General features: G+C 42.9%; 1 protein-coding gene across 2 annotated transcripts in view; it reads left to right on the top strand.

Moving 5' to 3' along the window:
- Positions 1-22,355, top strand: part of LOC142579272 (WD repeat-containing protein 48) — a 71,249-nt gene extending 48,894 nt beyond the window's left edge. The window contains exons 18-20 of one of the 2 annotated variants that reach the window (XM_075689309.1): positions 8,062-8,115; positions 12,047-12,248; positions 14,146-22,355. In XM_075689309.1, the coding sequence (XP_075545424.1) occupies positions 8,062-8,115; positions 12,047-12,248; positions 14,146-14,238 (349 nt within the window). In that variant the 3' untranslated portion in view covers positions 14,239-22,355. The remainder of the gene's footprint in view (positions 1-8,061; positions 8,116-12,046; positions 12,249-14,145) is intronic. The other variant, XM_075689310.1, reaches the window with a different exon arrangement.
- The last annotated feature ends 5,145 nt before the right edge of the window (positions 22,356-27,500 follow it).

Below are 27,500 nucleotides of genomic sequence, written 5' to 3' on the forward strand. Positions count from 1 at the left end.
CTTAACAATGCAAGAGAACATCAGAAAAGAAGTTATTAAAAGTATTTTTTCAAATGACAACATGATCCTCGAGTCGCAGCATCACCAGAAGGGCTATTTCATTCTGTAATGGCTCCCGGGGAAAAAAGACTCTTAGAGCAGTCATTTTGGAGAGCTAAATGTGTCATTGTAAGTAAGAAATGTCATTAGTTATGACATTGTTACTTGCTTTGTCCTCTTTCACACTCTTTGGCCCTTATTCTTAAATAGAGTTACCAGAAAGAAGGAGTAACTCAGATTCACTGAATATCTGGAAAAACTGTGCCAACACATGGCTTTCAGAAGCCAAGCTTATTGGGCTTCCTTGTTCGTGCCCACAGACGGCACTGTACTTCTAATGACTGTACTGTATTGTCACAAGGACCAGACAGCGGTGATGCTTCAAGTAACAAAACTAACTCTTTATTGAGTGAACTTGTGTGCAGAAAAAGAAGTATACTAACACTCAAGCACAGTGACAGTGGAATTCGCAGTCATCAATCGTCAGAATCTGATCCACGGGTCAAGGGCATGTCGGCGATTTATGCATGACTCATCATAAATTTTTAAGCGTAGTCGTTGGTGCTTGTGTACATTCCAAAATGCACACCACTAGTGCTTCGTGGGATGAATCTGATTAAAGTTTCTTTTGCTATTGAATTGACAACTACATTTGAGAAAGTTTTGATCTGTGAAGCCACGTCTTGCGCCGAGTGACAACATTGAAACTGGTTAGCAGATAAAAAACTGTCACTGGAAAAAGAAGCAATATACGCATTTCAGTATAACAGAAGGCACTCGCAGCACTGCCTAAGCCATAGAAGGTGTACAGACGACATTATTGTGAGACGCAATATAATAACTGCTTGTAGCAGCTCCCTTATGGAATTATTACTGCAACATGGGCTCTTACACACGTGCTAAAGGTACATAAAGGACGATTTTATAGTTGGTTTGTTTGCTTCCAAAAATTTTTATCTAGATTCCTTATACAACGCTTTGTAGATTTTCTGCTTATAGGATTGCATGTTCCTTGGAAAATGTGGTTTGAAGGAAAAAAAAATTAAAAGCTTGTTTGTACTTCCTGCACTCATGACATTGTATAGAATATTATACAGTGTGGAACAGAAAGATATCATATTTTGCATTTTCGGTCTTCAGCGCTTGGCTGGCCAGGAGCCTGGTGCTGCATCATCAAAAATTGCCAGTCTCAAACCATACCATCTGGAACATTTACCACCACTTTATTCACAGTACATAGCCTACCCACTGTCTACAAAACTTGCATATTCTGAGAATGAATCGCAAGAAAAGCATATACATAAACCAGCATGGCACAAAATGCGTACAAGACAGAAAGTTTAGAAAGAACCTAAGGTAAAGAAAGATATTGAGTCAAGCTAGATTGAAATATTGGGCTTCTGTAATAACGAATTCCTTGTTTATAGCGAGAACAGAGCTCTTGTAAGCAAGAGAATTATGGAAATGGAAATTCGAAGTGGCACCACCTATCTTGAACTAAGACGCCTCTCATGTGACGTCAGCGCTGGTTGATTCACAGAGTGGGAGAGAGACAGGTCATGTAAGGATTACGTCAACTCATCTGTGTTGGCATGGGCAATTCAAATTTAGAGCAGCAGCGGGACCTTTGGTGGAAATTTTCTCTGCAACAAAGTGGTATATATTGGTACACAGAAAATTGATAGTTTTCTAGATAAAAAATTTGCAGGACACTTGAGCTTTGTCTTTAAGAATGGAACACGATAGCATTAAAAGATTCCTGACTGCTTCTCACTTCCTAGTAACTGCAACTTATGTAACAGTAATGTTTACGGGGAACGCTGGTGGTGAACGCTATGCACAAGGGTGAGCTTTCTGGTAGAAATGTGGCCACAATGTGGTGGAGGCAAGCGCCATCTGGAGGTGTTGCAGGGAACCGGACGTGCTGCTTTATGGCCTTTGAGATTTGTGCATGCCGGTGCGTGCAAATCTCAGAGACCATGGCCGCTCTATGGATGGTAAAAATGATGGAAAGGGGGCTTGCGTTCTTTTTTTTAGTTTCTGCATAGCAGAATTATATTTTCTCATGTATTCAAATTACATTCCGATCTATCATGTCTGTAGATTGTGTGTAAGTTGTACTTTGCGATTTTTCTGACGTATTTTACTTTGAGAAATTCAATTAGTTCACTAGCTTCCTTGCACTACGTGGAGGGCCTGCATGTTTGGGTATGCATGTTTCGAAATTCTTTTTGCCAAAACAACATCGAACACCCTATGCCGATGCCGGATTTTTTGCGACACGGGGCCCTTAACGCTTTCCGGTTAATAATATGTTGATCTAACTCAGCTTAATATTTTACTTTAGTGTCCCTTTAATAATAACTGGAGAGGTTAGTTTAGCAACAGGTTTGACATGAGACTTCAGGTGTAATAGATGAGGGATGAAAGAGAATAAGAAAAGGACACTCACATACTCACATATATGCAGAACACACTAGCACACAAACTCAGTAATAGTATAAGGAACAGTGAACGCCATGAAATAGGTTGGAAAATGGAGCTATGGCAACAGCAATGAACTACGTATCATTTGTTTCCTGCCAGCGAGAATGCACATGTTATAGAATGATATTGAAAAAAAAAGAAAAAAGCTAGTGACACCCAACTATACAACCCAAAGCTTTTTAAACATCAATAATTAATTTTTCCCAGAAAAACATAACACTCACAACTTAGCTGGTGACATTAGAGAGGTTGAGCGTGTCTTAATATTCTCGCAAATGTGGGCGGTTTGGGCGGAGTACCGGATGAGCGAAAGCATAAACGTGAGTGGCTGGCGAGGTGGTGCTATGTGGTGGCACGATGCTCAACCAGACAGAGAGCTATTATTACAGTCAACAAGTGCATTCTACTTCAGTGCTGGTGTAAATTTTCTGCGGTAACACTATTACGCTGCTGCCTTACACTGATTATTACACTAATTACACTGCCTTACTGCAATATTAGCTGTGCGTTTGTCTGGTTGGGCTCTGCACCGCTCCGGCTGCTCACGTTTATGGCTCCAGCCATCTGGTAAAAGGCCCAGTGAGCTTGCATTTGCCAGAATACCGGACACACTAAAAGTCTCTATTTACTCCCGGTGCTATTGAAGCTGTGCAGTATCTTCGCCTTTGTCCAGTTTCATTATATCAGCTGGTTTTGCTAGCATCACCCAAAATGGAGATGAACAAGGAGAGGCGTGTGCACGTGAAGCACTTGGCAAGTGCCTCTTTTCTTGAGCAAAGTTTCATCTTTCCTGAGTTGACACAGAAGGCCAGCATTGTAAATGAAGTCTCGTTTCTGCATGGCACAAGCAGTTTCAGTGTAGTGCATGTGATGAATGCAGGCGTCCGTGCACATCTCTCTACACTGTAGCTTGATACACTGCTTTGAAATCTTACCAATGGGTGGATATTATGAGCATCCCCTTTGAGACAGGGTGGTGGCTGATGCTACCAAGCTCATTATTCTTACCTTTCTTGTGTTTATTGTCAGCCCTTAAGACCCATGATTCATGTTAACAAACCATCGAATTTGAGAGAAATTCATTGCCAGAAAATATAGCGTCTCTTCATTTGTGCATTTTCTGCCTTTATTTACGCCACCAGAACCAGAGCTGTATTTTGCTATTGCCCACCGTAGGTTCAGTAACCATTTCTCTATTATTGTTGAAGCTTGAGATTTCAAACAGAGTCGGGGTGTCTATCAACCGGGAAAACCGGGAATTCTCAGGGATTTGGAGTAGTCTGGAAAAACTCAGGGAAAGCTCGAGGAATTTGTGCCTCTATCAGGGAAAATTAGCTGTAATTTTATTGAAAGGGTCGAAAGTCGCGGTAATGCTGGCTCGAGTAACGTACATTAATCATAATTAATTGTCTTTGATGCCCTGTCGTCGGCTGGAGGAGTTGCCAATGTAGAGTCAACGACCAACTTCCCGGATTCGCGATAATTTGGATGGCTTCGCAGCACCACCATATACCCTATAGAGTCAACATATCAGAACGTCTGAAATTTCGGATGCAAGAACTCTTTGCCATCCAGTTTTCCGGACATTTTGCCGTGACTGCAGGTACGAAACGGCATTAATCAAGCCGCCACCGCTGCCATTTTGATTACCTCGCCACCTCGAACCGGTGCTCTAGCACGCAGATCCGCTGGCAGCCGTAGCCACCACTGTGGCAACGCTAGGCCTTGCTGCTTCGACATTCGCTATGCAGCTCCTTGCCGTTGGGTGCCGTGTTTTTTTATTGAAAAAATTTGCTGCTGTCAGCAATGGCATGGACTCCGCCTCTGTGGTCCACGCGGTTGACTTAGAAGCTTGGAAAGCACGATGTGTTGCATAATGCCGGTTCCCGAAAGTCAGCTTCGCCTTTGTACAGAAATGTTACTTGGTGAAGCATATGCAAAAGTATTGCTTGTCACAGTACGAGCACGGATATGCCTAATATGTACCGACAGGCCTTCAGAGCGTTTTCGAATGTGCCTGTGGCTGTTTGAGCCCCTAAGGGCAGTAAATGACATGCATTTATTTTTTCCAACCGGCCAATTTTTCGAATGTTTTTGCGGCCCCTAGGGAGGTTGAAAAATCTGCTGTGGGCTGTGCAACTGACCAAAAAAATGCTTTAAATGGTCAATGGGGCGAACGAGTGGTGGCAGGAGGACAAGAACAGAAAGGCGTTACGCATTCAGGAATGAACGGGAAAGGAAGCGTGCTGCTGCCGTTTTGAAGAAGCTTGAGCTCAAGAAACGAAGTGTTGGCTGATGCCAAGATACAGGTGTCCCTCATCCAAACCAAAATACTCTTTAAAGCAGTGAAACAAAACACTGAGATGTTGTGTGCAGGCTGAAAGTATATCTCAACTGACCTGACATATATGTCAGGACCGTTGAGGTTGACTTACGAGCTGTTGAAAGAGAATCTGAATTGTGACAAAGTTTGGGCCTCATACCACTGAGCTTGCTATCACTTGATAGAAATAGTTCATATTCAAAAATGTTTTCTTCTGTATGCATCTCCTTTTTATTCATATTTAGGAATGCCCGACTCCATTTGGAATTTTTTTCGAAGACATTTTATTTGCTGTGCATTTTACTAACCCCCCCCCCCCCCATCTAGTCTCTTTTTGAATAACATAAACACTACTCCTTAGTATTCAAATTGGATTAGGTCGTTTTTTTTTTTCATATGCTTACTAGAGAGTGACAGCATCAGGCGATGTGGTTTCATCCCGTCTTGACATAAAGCATAGTCCTTCATCACTCAGGGAATTTTGCAAAGGCACCCAGGGAAAACCTGGAAAATTCAGGGAATTTGGAAATGTCAACTTGGTAAACACCCTGAGAGTAAATATTCGTACATCCACATTTACCTTTTGACTTTTGTATGGAAGCTATGACATGCTGACATAATGTGCCCCATAGTTTCCGCGCTATTTCCACATGCTACCCATGTATAATAGTCATCGGCAAGATTCCTTCTACAGCACCATGTTCTCAGACATCCTGATCTAGCGTCGAATAGTAGATCACTGCCTTTCGAATTATCATCAAACTTTTATAGTGTGATTTCATTCTTTACTGTTTGATATAGCTCCATCACTGGCTTCTTCTCCATAATGTATGTCCAATATGCCATTTCTGCATCACTAATGTTATATTTAACCCCGTTTTTCTTATCACTGTCCACATTGGCACAGAGTTGAAACAGAGTCTAAGGTCCAGATACAAATATGGAATACGTAAAATTCCTGTAAAAATGGAAGGAAACACAAATAACTTATCTGTAGTATCAACTAAACACTTGCAAGTTATTAAATTGTGGCTCAGAGCAGTTAATGCCTTCTCCTCTCTTTCCGAATTTTATAAATAAATTTAAGCTCTGTACCCTAGCAGAATGGCGCATTAGTGACCTATACAACATGATTTACAACATGCATCAATAATTGAATTGACTTTAGGTTTAATTTAAAAGCTTCTGTTATTCTTATAATATATTTATTCGAAAGCAGACGGCAGTTAGCATATGAGGCTCTGTATGTTTCAGTATGTTTCCTTGCAAATAAAACTGCTTTCCATGTCCTTTGGTAATACCATGCAAGTAACAATGAAAGCTACATAGCTTTCATTGTTAAGTCTATTTGTATCTTAATTGAAAGCTGATAATATCAGTAGCACTAGATTTTTTAAAAATTATTATTGACCTAGACAATGAAAACAAAGCTGTTTTGATGTAGTATGTTACCCTTCAAACAAATAATGCAAACAGAACCGTCAGTGAAATATAAAAACCAAAAAAAAATTCAACATTGCGATGAGGAGATATATATTATTGGCACTATGAAAGAGCTGAACACTTTACGAACATAGCCAAGTGTTCATGCCAATGTGTTTCGCTTCTTCTGTTGAATAACCTTTCACACACAGAAGCTTGACATCCTCCTTGCATTTGGCTTTCAGTTGTGATGGATGGTGGATTTTTCATGCTATCAGCTTGTTGTTTCAGCCTGGTGACTTTCAGCACCATTGTCATATTGTGCAGCCTTCAATGCTAAGACTCAGGTTTCTCTGCTCAAGAACTCGTCACTTGCTGCTTGTTTCAAAGCTTACACTCGGCAGTCCTCACTTTCCCTGTCATCGTGTCAACCTACCATTCACAGAGAGCATGCTCTGGCTAGGGCACCACCAGCAGGTTTCGCACTTCTGAGCATATTTTTCAGGGAGGCTAAGTTAGGGCACTATGAAAATAGGGAGCCAAGTACAATCTACATTCTGTCAAACAAAACATTGGATGCATTCCTTGAAACAAGCTTCATTATGACTATTTATGCTACACCGTGCATATCAACGAAGGACAAGAACACTTTCATACCCATGACATTTTATAACATACATTATCAAGTCCAACCACCTAACCTTCCAGTAGGCCCATTTGAATTTTCTTTCGAATTTGTTTTCCCTTGATATAGATAGCCACAACTAGATGATGTCACCACATTATCAGAAATGTGAATGAGAAAAATAATCAATGCAAGTGCATGAATGCTTTTTCGGTTCTACCCAAGTCTCGTTTTTATTGCTCATTGTAAAATAAAAAAGAAAGAAGAAATGAGCACTCGTGGGAAGCCTAGCTCAAGTGTACGGCCTATGAATTTAAGACTTTCTACCTGACCAACTTTGCAGAAGGACATGGTTAACACCTGCATAATGGAATGTATGGCTAAGTAAATGGTAGTTTTCACAGTGCTGTGAATGTCTTCTGGAATAGACTACACTACTTCCCAATGTAATATGTACCCCTGCATTTTTCTCTGAGCAGCCACAATGTTTTTATCTGCCTAGGTGCTTAACTTCACTTTCATCAATCTCTTGGTCACCTAATTAGCAAATCTTTTACAAGGCAGCAGTTTCCATTTAAACACAGACAATGTCTGTGTAACAAAAACATTAATGACAATGTGCATGCACAATAGCCTGTCCTAGAGCTTTTTAGATAAGTAACATGCTTTGTAACTTGTGAACTAATATGGTACTCTACGCTTGTTGAACTTGTGCAGGTAAGAACTTGCGACTAGTGAGGTTTTCATTATAAATGCTGTTATAGGTATTTTAGCTTGGTGCAGTAGATAATTCAAGGTGCTTACTCATTCTGTATAAAGAGGTAGGACCACTACACATTTTACATCAAATCAGTGGTACGTTAACTCTTTCCTTAATGCACCATAAGAAGTGATCAGTTTGTTTAATGATTTTTCAGTGAACACTGAGCATTGCAGTGTTCTTCCATAAGCAAAGCCACATCTAGCGTCAGTCACATCTGTTAATTGCTGGCAGTTCAGCAGAGACTTGAAAAGTAAGATATCTACCAGTAGTGTTGTCTGACCTGGCCTCTAGCATGCACTGCATTAAAGTGTGTGGAGCAAAATTTACACTTCAACTACTGTATTTTTGAGTGACAGCAGAATCAGAGTCGTGGCAGATTGTGTCAGGTGACCTGTTTTTCAGCTCCGACTGCTATGCGTCGTTACCGAGGCCTCAAACTTCGCAACATGCTCGGAGGTGAGCGTTGTTTTCGTTTTTATTTGTCAGTGATACTGAGAGCAATTTTATATGTATCCCTATGGTTTGCTTTTGTCTACTACAAAATCACGGACACATGTAGAAGATGTAACGACAAGTGCTACCCTTCATGCTAGCTTTTTAGCGGGACAAAGGCACTCTGCTGATTTCACCCAGACCTTCTGCAGCTGTTCCCATAGCAGTGTCACTTTCTTCATTTTTTTTTAACGTTTTCCCAAGAACGCGGGATCAAATACTGGCCACGGCTGCTACCTTTCAATGGCAGAGAAATGCAAAAACGCCCGTGTACCGCCCACCTAAAGAAACCCAGGTGGTCTAAATTAATCCGGAGTTCCCCATTACAGCTTGCCCCGTGGTTTTGGCACATAAAACCTGAGAAACTAAGCAATAACAAAACTTCCTTACTTAAAAAAAAAACAGCAACAAGAATAACATTGCTACTTTTTACTGCACGACATCAGCTGCGTGAGTTGTTTGAGATATGGTGTGCTTATCAAATCAACTGGACTTAATGGAAGCTATCGAACTAGACAGAAATGCCGAGCTAGACCAGGTTACTTTCAGGGAAAAGGTGATCAATCAAGCATTGAACCATGGAAAAGTCCATGTATGCTATCTGATCAATTGATTTTTGTTTAGTAATTGTTTTTGTGCGATTATCTGTCATCATCATCATTGCAAAAGCCTTTAACAAGACAAGCGGAACAGAATGAACAGAAGCTGCATTTTGGGCAGGTGAAATCAGAGTCCCAAGAAACATTTTCTGTGCAGTTAGCATAGCTGCCAACTCTCCCGAATATTTAGGAATGTGTATGAATTTGGGCTCATCCTACGATTTTGCGAGTGTTGTCGAGTCTTACGAAAAATGAATTCTGTTTGCAAAAAAGTGTAGCGCATCACTTTCCGACCCTGTACCATGGTGAAAGTATGCTAGTGGGGTACTTGATTTGAGTAAGTTTATACACCGTTGTTCCTCGAGTAGATGAAATCGACAGCAGCAACGTTGCTGAAAGTCACTCTGATCTAAAACAATGTGTTCCTTGCCAGCCTCTGGTGCTCCAAGTTGGCTGCTGCCTGTGTGTTGTGTCTAAAGGCAAATCATATTTAATAAACTGCGACATTTTACCACAAGAGTTTATGCTTAGGGCAAGCTTAAACACAAACGCTCTATCAGCCCCCCCCCCCCCCCCCGCTGCTCGTAATCCCAGAATTAATTATTACAAACTTTATGAAGTTTTCAGGTTGGCAGGTATGGACTAGCGATGCGCACCTCCTCTTCACCTTTATAGTACACCTGCTTCTTTGCATAGCATAGGAACCAGGATGCTTGACTTCATTTTCCAGTGAAAACTGCTATAGCAATTTTGCTATATTCTTGCTTAAATAAGTTGAAGCTACAGGCATGGCAGATATTATTATCAGACTTTTGTTATGCAACAACCTTCGATAAAATTGGACATGTTTTGTTCTCTATTCAAAACCTCAAAATTTCGCAAATAAGCATCGGTTGATTATTGTCCATTTCTTACAATTGGTCAACAATTAAGTTGATATAATTAAGTTGCTGCAACTATAATGTTTAAAAAAAGAATTAAGCTACAGAGCTTCTTAAAAGTGAATGTATCTGCTGCAGTAAGGAAAGAGTTGACACACTCTAAGGCATTTCTAAGCATTCATACACTCATGTACTCATAGACATGTTGCAGGCAACAGCCTGTACATGCGAAGTTAAGACGGAGGTAGTGGTTTCCATGTGTGGCACAATAATGTTTGGCCTTGCAGCAGGCTGCAAAGAAAGAAGCCAGTGGTTGCGATGTGTGGAGGGGCACACAGAGTTTGTGTTGCGCTACACGCGCTCCCACTGACTAGATTTCGGGAAGGGATGGAAGGGACATGTATGGCTGGCAGCATTCCCAACTCGTTCCCATTGCCTCCCATAATGTGAACTGGAGGATGTTGCCGTGAAAAATGGAGTAAACAGACATACGCACATAAAGAGATAAGTTTTGGGACAAGAGAACCATGCATGGAATGTCATGTATGGTTGCTCAGCACCTGTTAACATCGTCACGAGTGCAGCACAAAGAACACACAAGAGGCAAAGTGGGGCACACAGTGCATCATGCCCTGTGTATTTCTTCATCTACGTCCTTTGTCCTTGGTGTTCTTTTCTATGTGTTTCTCCTTTCATTGCTTAGTTCTTATTAAACATCGCATCCTGCGTGTCCTCTTATACGTCGCATCTTTTCTTGCACCGATTATGACGTCTCAGCCCTCACAAAATGCACTAACTAGCCTAAATTTTCCTGTTAACTGTGTTTAGCAGCCACTATGCTGGAGACAAAAACGTTGAACAGCACTTAGTGGCAAGCAGCATGTAAAAAATGCAGTGTGTTGCAGTTGTGTGGAGCCTCAAAGGTTTTGAAACAGCTGAGCCGTATCAAAGTAGAAATGTCTCTTCCACTTGGTTATAAGCCACAAACTGAGAAGTGCACTGTTTACATTATACAAAGTGCTCTGTGTGCCTTTGCATTGCCTGCTGCATGCCTAGGCTAAAAGGAAATTCAAATTTTCCTTGACTCCATGTGCTGAATACCCCTGTGACCACCTGCACATGCTTCACAGCTTCATGCACACGTTCTTACCTCGCCAGTAAACCAAACAGCAAAGAATAAACGGCTTTGCGTGCCTTTGTAGACTGCCCAAATGTCAAATGTTCTGCGCATATTGCACTGAACCACATGCTACATCTGTTCATGCCCAGTTCAGTAGTCTTGTCATTTTTCAAGTGGTGGCCTCATGCATTAAAATTGCAGCGCTTTATTCTTGCAGCTGTCAATTGCCTCATCAGATTGCCATCATCAGAAAAAAACAATGCAGAAAAGAAAAATAGGAAATGTGAAGACATGCCAGTGGAGTAGTGGCACCCACATATTTTGCTAAATTGTTGACCAATTGAACCTCGGCTCAGTTAAAACCAAATTGCTCTGCTTGTATCTTTAGCAAAGAACATAAACATTGTCTTCCTGTAACCAATGCTTACATTTTCATAGGCAAATAACTGTGTGTATTCGCTACCATAAATATAATGTTCTGAAGGTTGAGTAATCGAGACGTGTTTCTGCCGTGACAGCTGGCAATGTTACAAAGTTTTCTGATTCATTGTTTTCTAAAAGGGCTGTGCTCTCAAGAGCACAGTGATAGAAACATAGTGGCCTGTCACCTGTGGTTCATTCTGAGGAGAAGCCACACAAAAAAAGCCTCTCGCATAACTGAAATTGGCCTCATGGCAGTGGTGGAATAGAGCAAGAAGCAGCTGTATGAATGAGGCTTACAACAGTGCATAGCAAGCAGGATAGAATAAAAAGGAAGTAGTATACTGCCAGGGAGCTAATATTCCACTGCACACTTAGTTGATGCTTTGCTATTTTGCACTCTCATTATTTTGGTTATGAACCATAAGGCCTGTAATCAAGTTTTGTTTGGCATTTTGTCATCTGAGTTGCTACTTGTGTCGCACATGTGCTCAAATGGTCATTGAAAGCTGTCTTTATTGAACTTTTCGAGCTGCCTGATGGAGATGAAAAGCCAACACAGCTGAAAAAAGTGAGTAACTTGCTCTGGAAACAATGCAGTGACAATTATATCTTTGCATCTTGACACAGCTGCGAACATTGTTATACTCAAATCAGACTTGATAAGTACAGCAACGATAGCACTGAACGACCACTGGGAGCGCATGTGTGACGCCAGCATTATAGCAGCAGTAGCCCTAGTCTCATGACCTCAGAACGTGCATGCTTACAATGCTCATGCTGTTTTCACTGCTTGTTGCACCATTGGATGTGTGGAGAGAGTGGAAGAGCAGAAGGATGATGTCTCGTGTGTTGGCCTCTTGCCCATTGTGCAGGGAGCGCCTGTCAGCGAGTGACATGATACAGGTGCGAAAGGTGATTGAGCATGTCTACGAGAAAATCATGGGAGCGGGCTCGGACTCAAGTTCACAGACTCAAGACAGGAGTGGTGACTCCAACGGCACTACTGGCGCCGCCACGGACGATGAGCGAGCTTCTATTGCTGAGGAGAAGGTTGAACTGTTGTGCCAAGACCAGGTGAGTGTGATTCACTTGCCATAAAAGCAGAGCAAGCCACCCTGCCCCTCCCCCCCCCCCCCCACGCCACCCCCGTCCTACTCCAGAGATAACCAAAATATGGCGGAGGGTGGGGGGCTTCCTTTTCCCCCATCAATATTCAAGATGGCAGCTAAAGATAATGGCGATCACTCAAAGTATGGAATCCAATCTGCACTGTTTTAGCAAGTCCTATTTCTGAACACTGTTTTCCTGCTATCTTTATCTTTTTATTCACTGTCAGAATTATCCAAGGATTGCTCCTGCTTCGACTAAAAAAGATGTCTTCAACGCATTCAACCCCCAGTGCGTCATAGTCACGAATTTCAGCTTCTCTTGCGATCCAACTTAAATTGGCGAGACATTCTTGCATGTTCTTTCTGTTCAGCCTGTGCCACTGGACGACCTATATCTCTTGCATGGTGTATGAGTGATACTGCATGCAAAAATGCAACTGTCCTCGATGCTGTCGAACAATGGACAAAGTCGGCGAAAACAACACATCCCTGTTGGCTTGGATTGGCTTAGATTGGCTTGAAATTTTGGCCACATTCAAAAACAAAAATTCCAGAAGCAAACTTTGGAGGGGGGTACCGGCAGCGGGAAAAAGAAGGGTGCTTAAAGAAACACTAAAGGCAAATAATAAGTTGACGTTGACTTATTAAATACCATTCCAGAAACCTCGCAACACTTGTTTCGTGCCAAGAAAATACTTAGTTTACAAGAAAATTGCATCTAAAGGGTCCGAATACCTTTTTCGAAATTCGCATCTCCTGCCACCAAACCGGGGGAGTGGTAATGTTATATATGCCATCACCACCCTTTGCTGCCACCAGTGAGTAAAACAGTGCCCGACAGACAGCGGCACCGAGCCAAGACAGAGTGGTAAATTCGCCACTGTAGCTGCTTCTTTGTGAAGTGGCGTAGACCATTCGGGCATCTCGGGACATAACCTGGAAGTTGAAATCTCTGCTACTTGCAGTTTTTGCGAGTTTCGCGGGCCAGAAAAACCAGTGCTGCACGATGCGATAACAAAGCTAGTGAAACGCAAAAGCATGGGCTGCGCAGAGTCAAGCGAAGACGAAACCTTTTGACCACCTGCGTCGTTGTCAACGGTAATTTCAATGAGTTCTTTTTTCTAAAAATTAAATAGAACTGGATAAGTAGCATTTTATTTCGTCTTTTAGTACAATACAGTATTTTTTGCAACAAGTGGTTGAGTACTAGTGACAGAATTTAAGTGAGGAGTGCTTTCGTCATCGGGCATGTGCTTGAATGTCCCGGGGGAGTCTCTAATCATGTCCTGCATTTACATCAGTTTCTCGATTATTAAGGCACTGTTTGTGATATTGACACCTTTGAGATTCTCTAGCACTATTCTATCAATTTAGTTTGACTTAATATTTGCCTTTAGTGTCCCTTTAATTGGTAGTGTATGGAAATGCGAGATTTGTGGGAAAAGGAAGATGGGCACTTGTACAAGGGGGGCAGGGGGGGGGGGAGTTTATGGTATTTTTATGGTATTATACTCCCCTGACCAGTAGGTTTCAGGAAGAGCACTTCTTACAGATGAGCTGATATTTGGGCTGTGGAATGACGTAGTATTGTGGGCACATCTCACACGGTTGCCTATTTTTGTTCAGTATTGTTCCTGTAGTCAGGATTTAAACATGGTTGATGTGATAGCTGATACTACCAGTAAGCATATGGTAGGGTGCAACAATGCAAGAACATCTGTGTGTTCATGTTTTAAAGCATATTAAAGCACTCTGGCTGGTCTCGACTGCTATGCACTCCTCCGATGCAGTGATCTTTGCAGTCATGGTGTAGATTTGGAATGTAAAAATCAACAATTTGGTCATTATTTTCCCATGTGCAGGTTCTCGATCCATCTATGGATCTGCGAACGGTTCGCCACTTTATATGGAAAAGCGGCGCAGACCTTGTGCTTCACTATCGGCCAGTTAAGTGACACCGGCCGATGGCGTGGAGCCTTCTCCTTCGCAAGAGCTGCCACCGTGCTGTCGGCACCATATTTCTGTGATAGCCACCACTTCGCTTGGACCACAGGGGCCTAGTTTCCACCGGCTTCTTCCTGTTCCACCGCTCTTTCTGCACACGACCTCTTCCCAGTCACTGGGAGGTGGTTGTCTGCTCCTTCCCAGGTGGTCGTCTGCTCCACTCCAGGTGCCCTGCCACCCATCGCCATCGATGTCATGCCGTCATCTTCGCTTTCTGCTCCCATAACAGCTTGTTGCTGTGTAGTACACAAAGACAGTGACACTGAGCTTTCTTTCACTCTTTCCTGACGCCTTGTAAACGTCCAAGCATGCCCATCAAATGTGTGGCTTGGCGTCTTGCACTGTGTTCATGTGTTCAGAGAGAGCAGTAGTGAACCCTAACTGAATGCAGGCACCTCTGCAGCAGCTAAAACACTGACGTCAATAGCACTGGAAGCAAGCTTCTCACTCATTTCCTCATCTTTGGCAGTAGGGAAGCAACCTGCTTGGTTGTTTACTTAGTACTATTGTCTAACATCAATGTTTCATCGTGTGCCTGCACAATCTGTGGCATGTTTTGTGCTACTAGTCATTCATCAGTGGTAAGGATGGCCTCTAAAGATCAGCTCAGCATAATGTTGCCTTGGAGTTTTGAACCGGCATTTTACATTATGCCATATGTTGTTAAATTAAGTGAGCTCTTTGTTCACGAAAACAGATTTTTATAAATGAAGAATTAGGATCCTTATTTGAATATCAGTCCGATAAAGTGTAGTTGGTAATGTCTTGCAATATTTGCAACAAATTTCACTTTCAACGAGACAGTAAAAAAAGAGAAAGAAGAAGAATCAGTCCACAGGTTCTTTTCTTTCTTTTAGCAATATCTAGCCTGCAAGTTAAAGAAAGCAAAAAAGAATTCGCAAATTGCCTTTTAATCCTTCAGGGCTGTAAACAAGTTTCATATGTGTTGTCACCTACCTAGCACCTACCTAGAACAAATGTAGTGCAGACTCATTTTATTCAACCGTTTCTTATCTTTGCAATATATTGCTGTTTGTGTTTCTGTGGCATCTGCCTAGCAGTGAACCATAGTTGTAAATACCATGCAAGCCCCTACTGCCAAGGAGTCCTGCAAGTGTGGTAATCTCTGAATTGCTGCTTCCTGGTGCTGTCTAGCACATGTCCATTACTGCAGAAGTCCAAGTTTTGAAAGCTGCTCTGTCAGTAGTCTTCGTGTAGCTCCGCTGACAGCAGTGCAGCATGAACAGGCTTATCAGCAAATATTGACATTGTGTTTGACTCGAAAATGGATGGCATGTGTGGCAAATGTTGTATCAGCATTTGTATGATACTACAAAAGTGCTGGTAACTCAAAAAAGTAGTAAGAGCACCATAGCCAAGCAGTCAGTTTAGAAATAAATTCATCGCTGTAAGGCTAGCCTATCCTTGATGTGTTAACTGTATTAATGGGAAGTTACAAGAGGGTTGTTACGCTGAAAGATATGAGAGAATGGGACCATTGTGATATGCCGTGTTCTTGGCCCTGGATAGCCTATATTGATAGCAATAGGGGTGCGGTGCACTGTGCAACATGTTATTGCTCTTCTTTTTAGTGTTTGACTTCTGACAGAAAAAAAAAAGAACTATTTTTGTTGTTAATGGGGCTCACTTAAGAGGCTGCACACCCTAAGTGAGTTTTTACATGGGGCTTTAATCATAAAGCCATTTCTTTTTTTATGGAATATGAACTCAGACTGGTAAACCACTTCAGCAGCTGACCACATCGTATGAGCTGTTTGCAACTAGCACGAACAACAGAATATTAATATGGCACTGCACAAAGTGCAGTCACATAGGTCTGGCGCAGTTCTGCAAGTATTGTGAGCTACAAAGTCATTCTCATTGCGATTGTGATCGCCACAGCAGTCACATTATAAGTGCTTCTCTTTTCTTGTTTTGCCTGAAAACTGCGAGACATCATCGCATGTGTTGACTGGCCGAGTGGCTAGAGAAAAAGCAATTGGCATAAACATTATTGAACATCTATGAGAATTCTGCATGTTTGTACATTGTACATTTGCTGATTTCGGTAGTCTTATTTGTGACAGCCTTTAATAGAATGATTCTAATACATTTGTTTTCCTGCTGAGATGGGCCATGCACGTCCTGTGCTTTGAGGTATAGAACTCCTGAGATGTAGTGTGTTTAAAAGTTGCCACCCACACATTCATGGCTATTGCAATATGAGATGCATCAGGGCTTGATGAAATGACAGTGTTGTTCATTTTAAGTCTCAAGTCATGTCAGGATCATGCTTGCCTTACTCATAAATGAGACGGAGCAAAAAGTCGAGTTAGTATGTTCGACATTTGGCCAGCATGTCACTGATTGCTAAATGTGTTGCAAGCAAAGGTTTGATGCAAGTTTTGGTGCTATCCTGCAGTCATGCAACGAAATAAATTATATATGCATACATGTTAAAGGCACCAGTGGTAAAGTGGCCCTTGCAGTCACCTTACACAAGCAAATGGTTTAACATCCCGGTTCTAATTGATGTGCAACATGTCATCACAGTAGTAATTGTGTTGTTGGCTTCAGGAATAAAGACATCTTTGCTGAGCTTCATGAGCTTGGTAGCCAATGATGTCATTGTTGCAGTTCATCATTGATGTCATTGATTATTAATGGAAATGGTTGCCATGCATTAGAAGTAATAGATGTCATTTCCAACTGCCATCTGGGATGAACAGATGAGGACATAAGAACATAGTAACACACACTGCAATGCCTCCGTACGTGTTCCTCTGTGTTTTTGTTCTTTTCTGTTCTGCACTGCAGCCCAGGGAATGCACAACAACTAACTTACCAACCTACTCGTGCTATTTCAAATAAGTTTGCTCGTTCCACTCGTATTCTGGTAAATAGCCATGACTGCCAGATTTCGTTACCTCCTCTCAAGTATTTCAATCAGTAGATTGAAGGTGATATAAATTTGATGCTGGTATTGTCGAGGGCGTCATATGGTGTTTTACCCAAATTCAGTGAGAAGTAAGCACAATGTGGTCAGTTAGTCTTGTTACATGCTCTACCAAATGCTGAAATCAGGTTGGCTTCGTGTGTGCAAATCGGGCAGATCTTAATATCTTCACACTATACCGACCACCGGACCTTGTGCAAAATTCTGCATGCTGACTTTTCCACATGGCTGAAATGCCGCTGCTAAGAAGGTTGTCGACTTTGCACTTGAAGGAAGGGAGGACTTACAAGCTGGGAGTGAGAACAGGGTAGTATCGTTCGCGGACGGGTTTCACGCTTTGTGTACACTTTTTTCATGGACATCAAGCTGCAAAGCAATTATTTCTACTCTATAAATACAAAGAGGTATACCAGATTTTGGTATTCTTGGCACTCTTTGGCCATCCCTGGGCCTTGCACCAATAAAACCCGTCTATCATCAACAGTTTTTGGTCACGCTTTATTGTTCAAGTACTGTCCTCATATCCCTGTCTGCCTCTTCCAAGCTTATTTGTGCATAAAAGTAATGTGCGTGCACAACTAGAGAATCATGTTATGAATTCAAGTTATGTTTAAAAAGCTGCTTGCACAGTTTTGCATATCATCTATTCAGGATAAATCTCCCGCTGCCCCAGCAATGTGGGGCATGGCAGTGGTGTGTCAGGGGTAGCCATTGCAGTCGTCTGGAGTGCTTTAAGGGCATGCACCAGGCAGATACTGACCATTCTTGGTTGCTAGCACAGGACTCACCTCTGTAAACATATTTGATTGAAAGTGTGCCCTGAACAGAGTTCCAAGCACCTTGAAGTGTGACTCAGTGTTGCTTTAGTTAGATGGGTTGAACAGAAGAAACAATAAAAATGCTTGTTGACACATTGGAACACTTTAGAGAACTCCCCATTTCATTATTTATTTGCCCCTGCATGTTTGTTTATGTGACCTAGTAGAGTGTATGTGGAGAGAATGTGAGGGCCTGAGTGCCTGCACAGAGTTGACATGCATAGTCCGAAGCATCTTGTGCACCGGTTCCACTTTGCACAGTTCACTGTCCAAATCCAAGATGCAGAATTGCTGTGTGGCTGCTGAAACAACCTCGTGCAGGCAACCAGTATGCTAATTGCAGACTTGTTGTAGCAGTGTATTTTAGGTGTTTGTGGTTTACTATCACAGTTTGTTGTGGAAATTGCATGTACAGGTTTGAGTTGAACCCCTTTAACACATTTGAGTTAAGTTTTCGATGTAATCGTTCCTGTGAGAGCCGCTCTTGCAGTAAACATGCAGTGTCAGAGTATGCATGAAAGTTGAATCCTCAGAGTAACATGACAACTGAACCATGTGTACTTGAAAGATGAATCAAGTGATATTTCCGACATGAGCGGAAGCCAAATCATGCAACCTGCTCTATCTGCATGAAAGCTGGATGATGCAATGTGTACTATATGCGTGAAAGCCGAATTGTGCAATGTGTGCTGTGTTACCCAAGCATTGTGTCATAGCAATTTGTTGGCCACACAGTTGTTTTAGTGCATACAAATTGCTTCCTTGTCCTTTTCAGCAATTTTTCCAAACTGTGCATCTAGATTTTGCTTCTAAACATGCTGCCTAACTTGGGCATTTATTGACAAAATTTCTTAAACACTATTTGGGTTTCCACAGTTATTATCATTGTTGTGCAGGGTGGTCAACAGTTATGTTGCTCAGTATTCCTTGGTTCCGGTGCTCAGACTATTTACTGGTCAAATGGTGTGTGCCACCGTAGTGTTGTCCTGTATGTGTAATTCTGCATCCTCAGCAATGTGAAAGTCTTTAGCCATCGTGCTAGTCATTCATTCACCACTGCATCTGCCCACAGCAGCAATAAATAAGAGCCTACGAATATTCAAACCTTTCAAGTAACAAATGAAATATTGTCCTATTCTATTTGTTTTAAGTCAAATAGTCACCATTCTGAAGTATGAATATTTTTGTAATAACTCTTTTATTTTTCAGAATCGTCAACTGTGCTCAGTCAAGCATAAAATCGGAGTAGAAGTATGATAAGTATTGTCCCCGCAGATACAATAGGCGTAAAGCGTGAGAAGTTACATAGGCGACCTAGCAACATTGCTCAGGAAGCCAGACTTTAACAGCTAAACCGTGTTCATTCACACTCTCCAAAATCTCCTGGGTATGCTGGCAAACTACATATTTGTTCCGAATGCTCTATTATTGCTTTTAATAAGCAAGACTCCACAATGTACAATGTAATGATAGAAACTTCTTAACATTATTAACACTAGGATGTGAATATTGTTTTATATAAACAGCTGTTAACTACTCGAGAACTATTCTAAAAGTACTGTATATTTGATTCTCTTCTTGCACAAGTAAATCCATATTTAATTCAGTTTCAAATATTACCAGGGCTATCTTTTTTAAGGGTCCGATCAGTCGCGAAATGAAAACCACAGTGAAAGTCAGAACTATTTTATTTGGAACATTTAGATACACTTTCCCGCTACTTCTCTGCATAGTCGCCGCCCAAATTGAGACATTTGTCATAGCATGGTACCAAGTATCCTATACCCTTGTCATAGAAGGCAGCTGGCTGTGCTTTTGGCCAATTCTGTATGCTGGTCTGCAGCTCGTCTGAGTCAAACTCCTGTCCTCCTAGCCAGCGTTTCATGTAAGCAAAGAGATAGTAATCGGAGGGAGCCAAGTCTGCACTGTACGATGGGTGATCAAGCACTTCCCATCGAAAATGCTGCAGGAGCTTCTTTGTTGTAGCTGCACTGTGCAGCCGCACATTGTCATGAAGAAGGACAATGCCTTATGACAATGTTCCTCTGCGCTTGTTCTTAATTGCCTTTAGTAGACTTCAAGAGTAACACTGTACGAGGCTGCAGTGATGGTCGGGCCACATTCCATGAATAACACCAAGAGAACACGATTGCTGTCCCAAAACACAGTAGCCATGCACTTTCTGCTTGAGAAGGTTCGCTTGAACTTCTTTGCTTTCGGAGAACCAGAATGCACCCACTGTTTGGATTGCTCATTTGTTCCTTCAGTTTTTGAACGGACCAATGTCTCATCCCTTGTGACGATTTGCTTGAAAAAATATTCATCATGTTAGCACTGGAGAAAAGTTAAGGCTGTGCCCATTTGCTGTGTTTTGTGATGGTCGGCCAGCCCCCCCCCATCTTGGGAACCCACCAGAGTTCATGGTACTGGAGTCTCTCATTCACGATGGTAGAGAGAACTGACCATGAAAGTTCTGGAAACGAATTACTCAGCACAGAAATTGAGAACCAATGATTTTCTCAAACTGCCTGATCCACTCGCTGAACAGGATCATCAGTTGACACTCGCTTCCTTCCCCACCCGCCTGCATCCATTAATGTCTGTGCGTCCTGCTTCAAAGTTCCTGCACCATCGCCATACTTTGCTGTCACTCATGAAAGTTGTACCATACGCATTACTCATTCTATAAATTTCGGCTTCATTGCACCCCTCAGCACGCAGAAATCGAATGACTGCACACACTTCACACTTAGTGGGACACCCTATTGTCCGAGGCATGTTCACATGCTCACTGCGCGCTCAGAATTGACGACTGCAACCTCATGAAATCGACGTGCATACTAGAGACACTGTGCAACACGTCTGAGCACAGCGTCATCGGATTTTCACTGTGGTTATCATTTCACAATCGATCGGACTTTGAAAAAAAAAGATACCCCTTGTACTATTCACGCCCCTAACAAAAGCACAGCCATCTTGTACAAGCATGTCATAAGGCCCATGTAATACTTGCGTGAAATAAGGACGCTGCAAATGCATGCATGCATGAGAGTACCACAGAACCTTACTAACACATTCCTCACCAACACATCTTTGTTTCATAACATTGATGAAGCCTAGTCCCTCTGTGACACTAGCAGCTTGTTTTCTCAATACATTCCTTGACTAATACATCCTATTCGTGCAGTCTTATAAAAGCATTGTAGAGGGTTTCCGCTATACAGGATGCTTTTTTCTAGCTGCACCAAATTTTTGAAAATTACTTATTGCAGATAGCACAATTCTAATCCTTGATCTAAATTACTCAGTCAGACAGCCATTACTTCTACGAGAAATCAAAATACTTAAATAATTAGCATAATTATGTTAGCGTGTTAAATATTAACATTACGGCCACTATTTCAATTTACGAATTGTAGCCGGTGAGTTCGCAAGGCGTATTCACTTCGAACTAATTCTCAGGATTGCACCAGTTTCGAGACATTAAATTTCAAATTTTCCAACAAAATGTATTGATGCTCCAGTTACTTTTGTGCCTCAATGCATAAAACAGCGTTTTCTTTAAAGAACCAACTGTAATGCTAATGCATTTCGTCGGACACTTTGAAAATTAATATCTCGAAACTGGTGCAGTCTGGAGAATTCATTCCATATCAACTTGTGGACATGCCAACAGTGGTGAATGACTGAGTGGCATGAGGGTTGCAGGCTCCTGCAACTTGCAGCTGCTGTATTGCTGATAGTGTGGACCTATGCATGCAACTGTATCGAATATGTGCAAGCGAAGCTCATCTGCACACAGCATGAAAAGTGACAGAGGAGTATCTCACCGGGAGGATGTTGTGCGCAATAGGCTTGTGAAAGGGAATATCTTGTCAATATTCAAATGAGTACTGCAGAAGTGCAAGTTGTGGCAAATGTGACTTGTTGATGCAATCTAAGTTGTTCTGTTAAATAAGATGTCTGGCACTTCATTTTACTTCAAGAAAAAGACTGAGAACAAAATCAATTGTTCCTTTTCATATTGGTTGTCTGTGTACATATGTGTGTGTGCCATAGCACGGCGTGCATTTGCGGCACCCATCTGCGTAATAAAAGATGCTGCACTTCGCCGATTTGTGCACACGTGTAATTCAGAGGCGCATGTCGAAGGTTTGGTCACAGCTTTATCATGTCGTGTTACTAGTCAGAGTGGGTGCAAAATGGCGAGAACTGTGCTGTTTGTGCTGACATGTGCCGTCACTTCCAGCAGCATCTGTACTCGCTTTGAAATAAAATTAGATTTTTAATTTTTTTTGCCTCGTCTTACTGTGCTCACTTCACCTGTTGCACAGGGGCCTCTTTTAGCATCTACGGCATTTCTGATGCTTGTTGGTAAGTGATAAGTATTTTTGGATTACAAAATTGAATTTCCTCTAAATCTAAATTGTTCAGTCTGAAGTAACAAGAACAGGATTATCCAGGTATTGGCGGAGTCGTATTACCCATTCCTTTATGCTGCCCTGTGGTGACTTGCCTTTGTATTTCATTCATGGTACAGCTAAACTGGTGAATTCTTCCTGCTTGCTTACAAAAATAAGCTGTTGTTTAGCTTAACTGTAACCACTTCGAAGCCCACCATTCTCAACTTTTGTGCCACACAGTGGCTACACAGAAACCATTGCTTTGTGGCCATTCCATGTGAATAAAAGGCAGTTTTACCTCAGAAGCTCCTATCTAAATACTACATAGGATTGGAAAAAAGTTTCCCTAGTTTGATCAGGTTTGTCACATTTAAATGTGTTAGTCTATGGAAAATAGGAGCAGATTTTTTCCTCGGGGCAGCATTTTTACAAGGATCATTAAAAACTGCAAAACATTAGAAAACTGAAGCATCAAGCTTACAATTCAGCAATAAAAAAATCGCAATTCTAAAGTGGATAAGACTGACATGCATCCCACTACACAAGTGTGAGAGTAGGATTTTTGCATAACTCTTGTATGTCAGATTTGTCCACCTCAGATTTTCTAACAGGTGCAGTCTACAGAACTGTTTTTGGTGCAGAGTAACGGATTTGTGAGCTAGATGTGCTTCAAATCATTGATGATTTCCGGCAGTATATTTGTAAAAGAAATTGGGCCCTATATTGAAATTCTGCTTCTCTAGTGTAAATTTTATCCTAATTCGTTCGGTGGTTGTATAATGAAAGCATTTCTACTTTTATTTTTTTCACATGTATTTGGAAAGGAAAATCGTAGTTGGCTCTGAGGTGAGGCCTCCTCTTGCACCTTTGTTACTGTAGCACAGTGGCTACGATACACCCTCTTCTCCCCACCCCCCCATACCCAACCTCTCCCTTTTAAGAGAGCCCTGAAACATGTTTTGAATGTAGAAAATGTTGCCAATCTGTCGTAGACGCTGCCGTGAACATGCGAGCCAAATATAGCACTGCATGCAGCAGGGAATCGATCTGCTGTCAAACACGGTGGAAAATCACTTGCTCTCGCTTCCACAACGTTATGCAGAGTCGTCAAAAGCAGCTGGTCCACCAATGCGCTGATTTTGTTATCGCTAGACCGCGTTCTCAGTGGTACATAACTGCTGATTTTGAGTTAAATAAATGAAAAATATATATGTCTGCGATCTGAAAAGACAGGAAAAGAATTTCATCATTGCACTGGGCGTAGCTGTGCCTACAGCACATGGCCTCTGAGACAGCAGCGGTGTGCTGCGTAGCGTAGTTTACCGCGGCCACCATAGGGTGCCGCGACACTAAACCTTTAGCCAAGGCTTTGCCCTCATGGTTTCTCTGCTATGTAGCTTCGAGTGCACTAGCGGAGACAAAAGGAGCAAGAAAGACGGGTGTGATTACTCCACGTATAGTTGAAGGATTCGAAAAATGTTTGTTCCACGAGATTCATGAGAAGACGTCCTTTGCCATTGGTTCAGCGCCGGTACTGACTAAGCTTGTCCTGCAACACATTTGCTGTTTCGCTATAGTGGCATGCCAGAACTTCAACCAATTTGTTTGTGCATGCAAGAGCTGCAAGCAGTGTGCACTCCTGCACTACTTGCAAACATGCAGCGATGCATCCTTTACAGTAAGCGAACACCAGAGCTGCCTGCAAGAGCAGGGCGGGTAGGCGTTCTTCATAGGGTGCAAGCAAAATATTGGGGAATGTATTGCAGTATGCAATGTTAGTGCACTATCCACATCCTAGGGAAGAAAAGGGGAAGTAGTGCCTTATATAGATTCAAAGGAAATTCAAAGGATTCAAAGGAAAAATTTAGACACTTCACGGTAACATAAAAAAGGCACACTTGCGCATACACATATGGTCAACTAGGTCAATTATGTCTATCGCCGCTATTTTGTACTCACTCGATTGCACTACATTTTGACGTGAAATGTATGCCTTTAAAGGTCAGAGGTATCACTTGCTAAAACAGCATGTAACGAAAACATGTTGCAGCATTATGCTTATATCTTTGCAACCTTACTACCCACACCCGCTGTGGCTGCTCAGTGGCTATGGTGTTGGGCTGCTGAGCACGAGGTCGAGGGATCGAATCCCGGCCACGGCGGCCGCATTTTGATGGGGGCGAAATGCGAAAACACCCGCATACTTAGATTTAGGTGCACATTAAGGAACCCCAGGTGGTCGAAATTTCCGGAGTCCTCCACTATGGCGTGCCTCATAATCAGAAAGTGGTTTTGGCACGTAAAACCCCATAATTTAATTTTAACCTTACTACCCACACTCCTTACTTTGGTATCGTAGTGTAGAGGAAGGAATCCATTACTTGACCATGCCTGTGTCTTATCCACAGATGGCCACCGATGTCGCACCACGCAAGACACAATCGGAGCTAAATTGAGCCGCGCTCGGCATTCGTGGAGGCATAGCTTGCTAGCACGTTTGTTGATCCGCAGGAGTGGTCACATTTGAGAGAGCTCACTCAGCTATAGTAGGTATAATCCATCATACTCAAACCAGTACTCATCAGGAGTTACTAGGTCTAAAATTGCTGAAGCTGCTGTAGGTATTCCATAAGCACCCGTCCCCATTTATGAAATTCTCGATAGAACCAAACGTTAAAACTAGATGTCTGAATTCAAATTCTGTGCCTATATTGGTGCCATATTATTTAGCTCACTCATCCAAAGGAAAAGAGATGAGGGGGGAGAGGGACCATTCTGTTTCTAGTCTCGCAAACAAATTTTGACTGTGCAAACAACACCTTTTATAAAAATATAATCGTTGGTTTTATTGGCAGTATAACTGCAGCAAGCATTCGCTTACTAATTAAATTAACAAGCACGGTGTCAGGCACATGCAGGCATCTCACTCGATGATTGCAAACACGCTGTCGCAATGATGAGCGCAAACAAAGGGTAGCGAATGCTTCTGCTGCCTCTCCCTTCAACTCATTTCCGAAACTTCAGACTACGCAACCTCCAACGCTAGGTGTGCGTGAAGACAACGCACATGCAGCCACCAGCCATCCAAGCTTGAGGATTCATTGGCCCCACCGGATAGATTAACTCTAATTGCGATCGCCTCTCAGGCACATTGAGCAAAGCAAAAACGTGGTCGATTCTTCGCTCACTCACAGATCCCACCGCAACAAAGGGAAAAACATTTCAACAGCTGCACATCCTAATGCACGAATACAGGGACGATGTCTCGACACTCCTCAGAGAGCTAGAGAAGCATTTCATGCCCACAGGCCCGCCGCCGCAGTACCCTGACTACCCTTATGTAGGCGAGGCGAGCGAATTGCTCGATGCAGACATCACATCTGACGAGGTGCGGGTGGTCCTACAAGACCTACGCAGCAACACGGCACCGGAAGCCGACCACATCCGATTCGCCACCCTTCGTAACCTCAGTGACGCGGATATTAACCACCTCACCCATATCTTCAATGATTGCTGGCGCAAGGGCATGCTTCCCCAAGCATGGCGACACGCCGACATCACACTGATCCCCAAACCGGGCAAGCCTGTTAAGGTTGAAAACTTACGACCCATCTCCCTAACATCCTGCATGGGTAAGCTCATGGAGCATGTACTCTTGCGGCATCTGCAGCCCTTCCTCGAAGAAAAATAATTCTTTTCTAACTCTCAATTCGGATATCGGGCTCATCTGTCTGCCAAAGATGTGCTTTTACAATTGCGGGAGGAGGTCATAGGACCTCCGTCGTCCACCCAAACGAGAGCACTCATCGCCTTAGACCTAAAAGGGGCATTCGATAATGCTGAACATGACCTCATCCTTCGCAATGTTGCACATTCACACTGTGGAATTCGTATGTACAACTATATCCGCGCATTTCTTCGAGATTGCACAGCCACCGTAGGAATGGGACCACATCGATCCGGTACGATTCACCTTGTAGGACGTGGGACACCCCAGAGCTCAGTTCTTTCCCCTACTCTATTCAATATCGCGCTCGCAGGGCTCCCCCGGCTACTCGACCAGATCCCTGATGTCGCCCACACTATTTATGCGGACGACATTACTATCTGGTCGACACGGGGTTCCGACGGAGCCATCCAGGACCGACTGCAGCAAGCAATCGATACAGTTTCCGAGTACGCGAGAAAATGCGGCTTAAGATGTGCTCTGGAAAAGTCGGAGCTCATAATCATTCGCCCCCGGAGCCGTTCCTCTACTCCCCCTATCACTGTGCACGTGGATGGCACACCGATACCACAGGTTAATCGTGCTTGTATCCTCGGCCTACACGTCCAAGCGGATGGCAGGTCAAACTACACTGTTTCCCTTCTATCCAGACAGATTGAGAAAATTCTGGCCACGATCCGGAGGGTCTCCAACAGGAGCTCGGGCCTTCGAGAAGAGGACCTGCTGCGCTTGGTGGAGGCATGCGTGATCAGCCGCCTTACATACCATCTCCCATTTCAGCGGTTGACCCAAGCGCAACAACTTCGCATAGACGCAATGATTCGCAAAGCGACGAAGCTGGCCCATGGCCTCCCGAACTATACTTCCACACACTGTCTCCTTAACTTAGGGACACATAACACACTAGGCGAGCTGCTAGAGGCACATTGGGTCAGCCATCGCCAGCGCCTCCTACTCACTCCTACTGGCCGCCGCCTTCTCACACGTCTAGTATACTCTGTCCCACCCCTTGAGTCTGAAACCCGTCCAACGATCTTGTCGTCAGTGATACGCCAAGCACTAAGTATTCATCCATTGCCACATAATATGCACCCCGAGCATGACAAAGGGCGGCGCAAAGCCCGTGTACGATACAATGGCCGCATGCTTGCAAACATCCCGGAAACACATACTTTATACACGGACACATCACGCACTCAAGAGGGCTATACCTCGGTAGTTTTGGATGGCACCGAATCCCTGAGAGACTCTGCTGCAATGCGCGGAACAAATGCTGCTTACGGAGAAATTCTCGGTGTTGCTCTTGCAA

Source organism: Dermacentor variabilis, chromosome 4, assembly GCF_050947875.1.
Source record: "Dermacentor variabilis isolate Ectoservices chromosome 4, ASM5094787v1, whole genome shotgun sequence".
NCBI classification, from domain to species: domain Eukaryota; kingdom Metazoa; phylum Arthropoda; class Arachnida; order Ixodida; family Ixodidae; genus Dermacentor; species Dermacentor variabilis.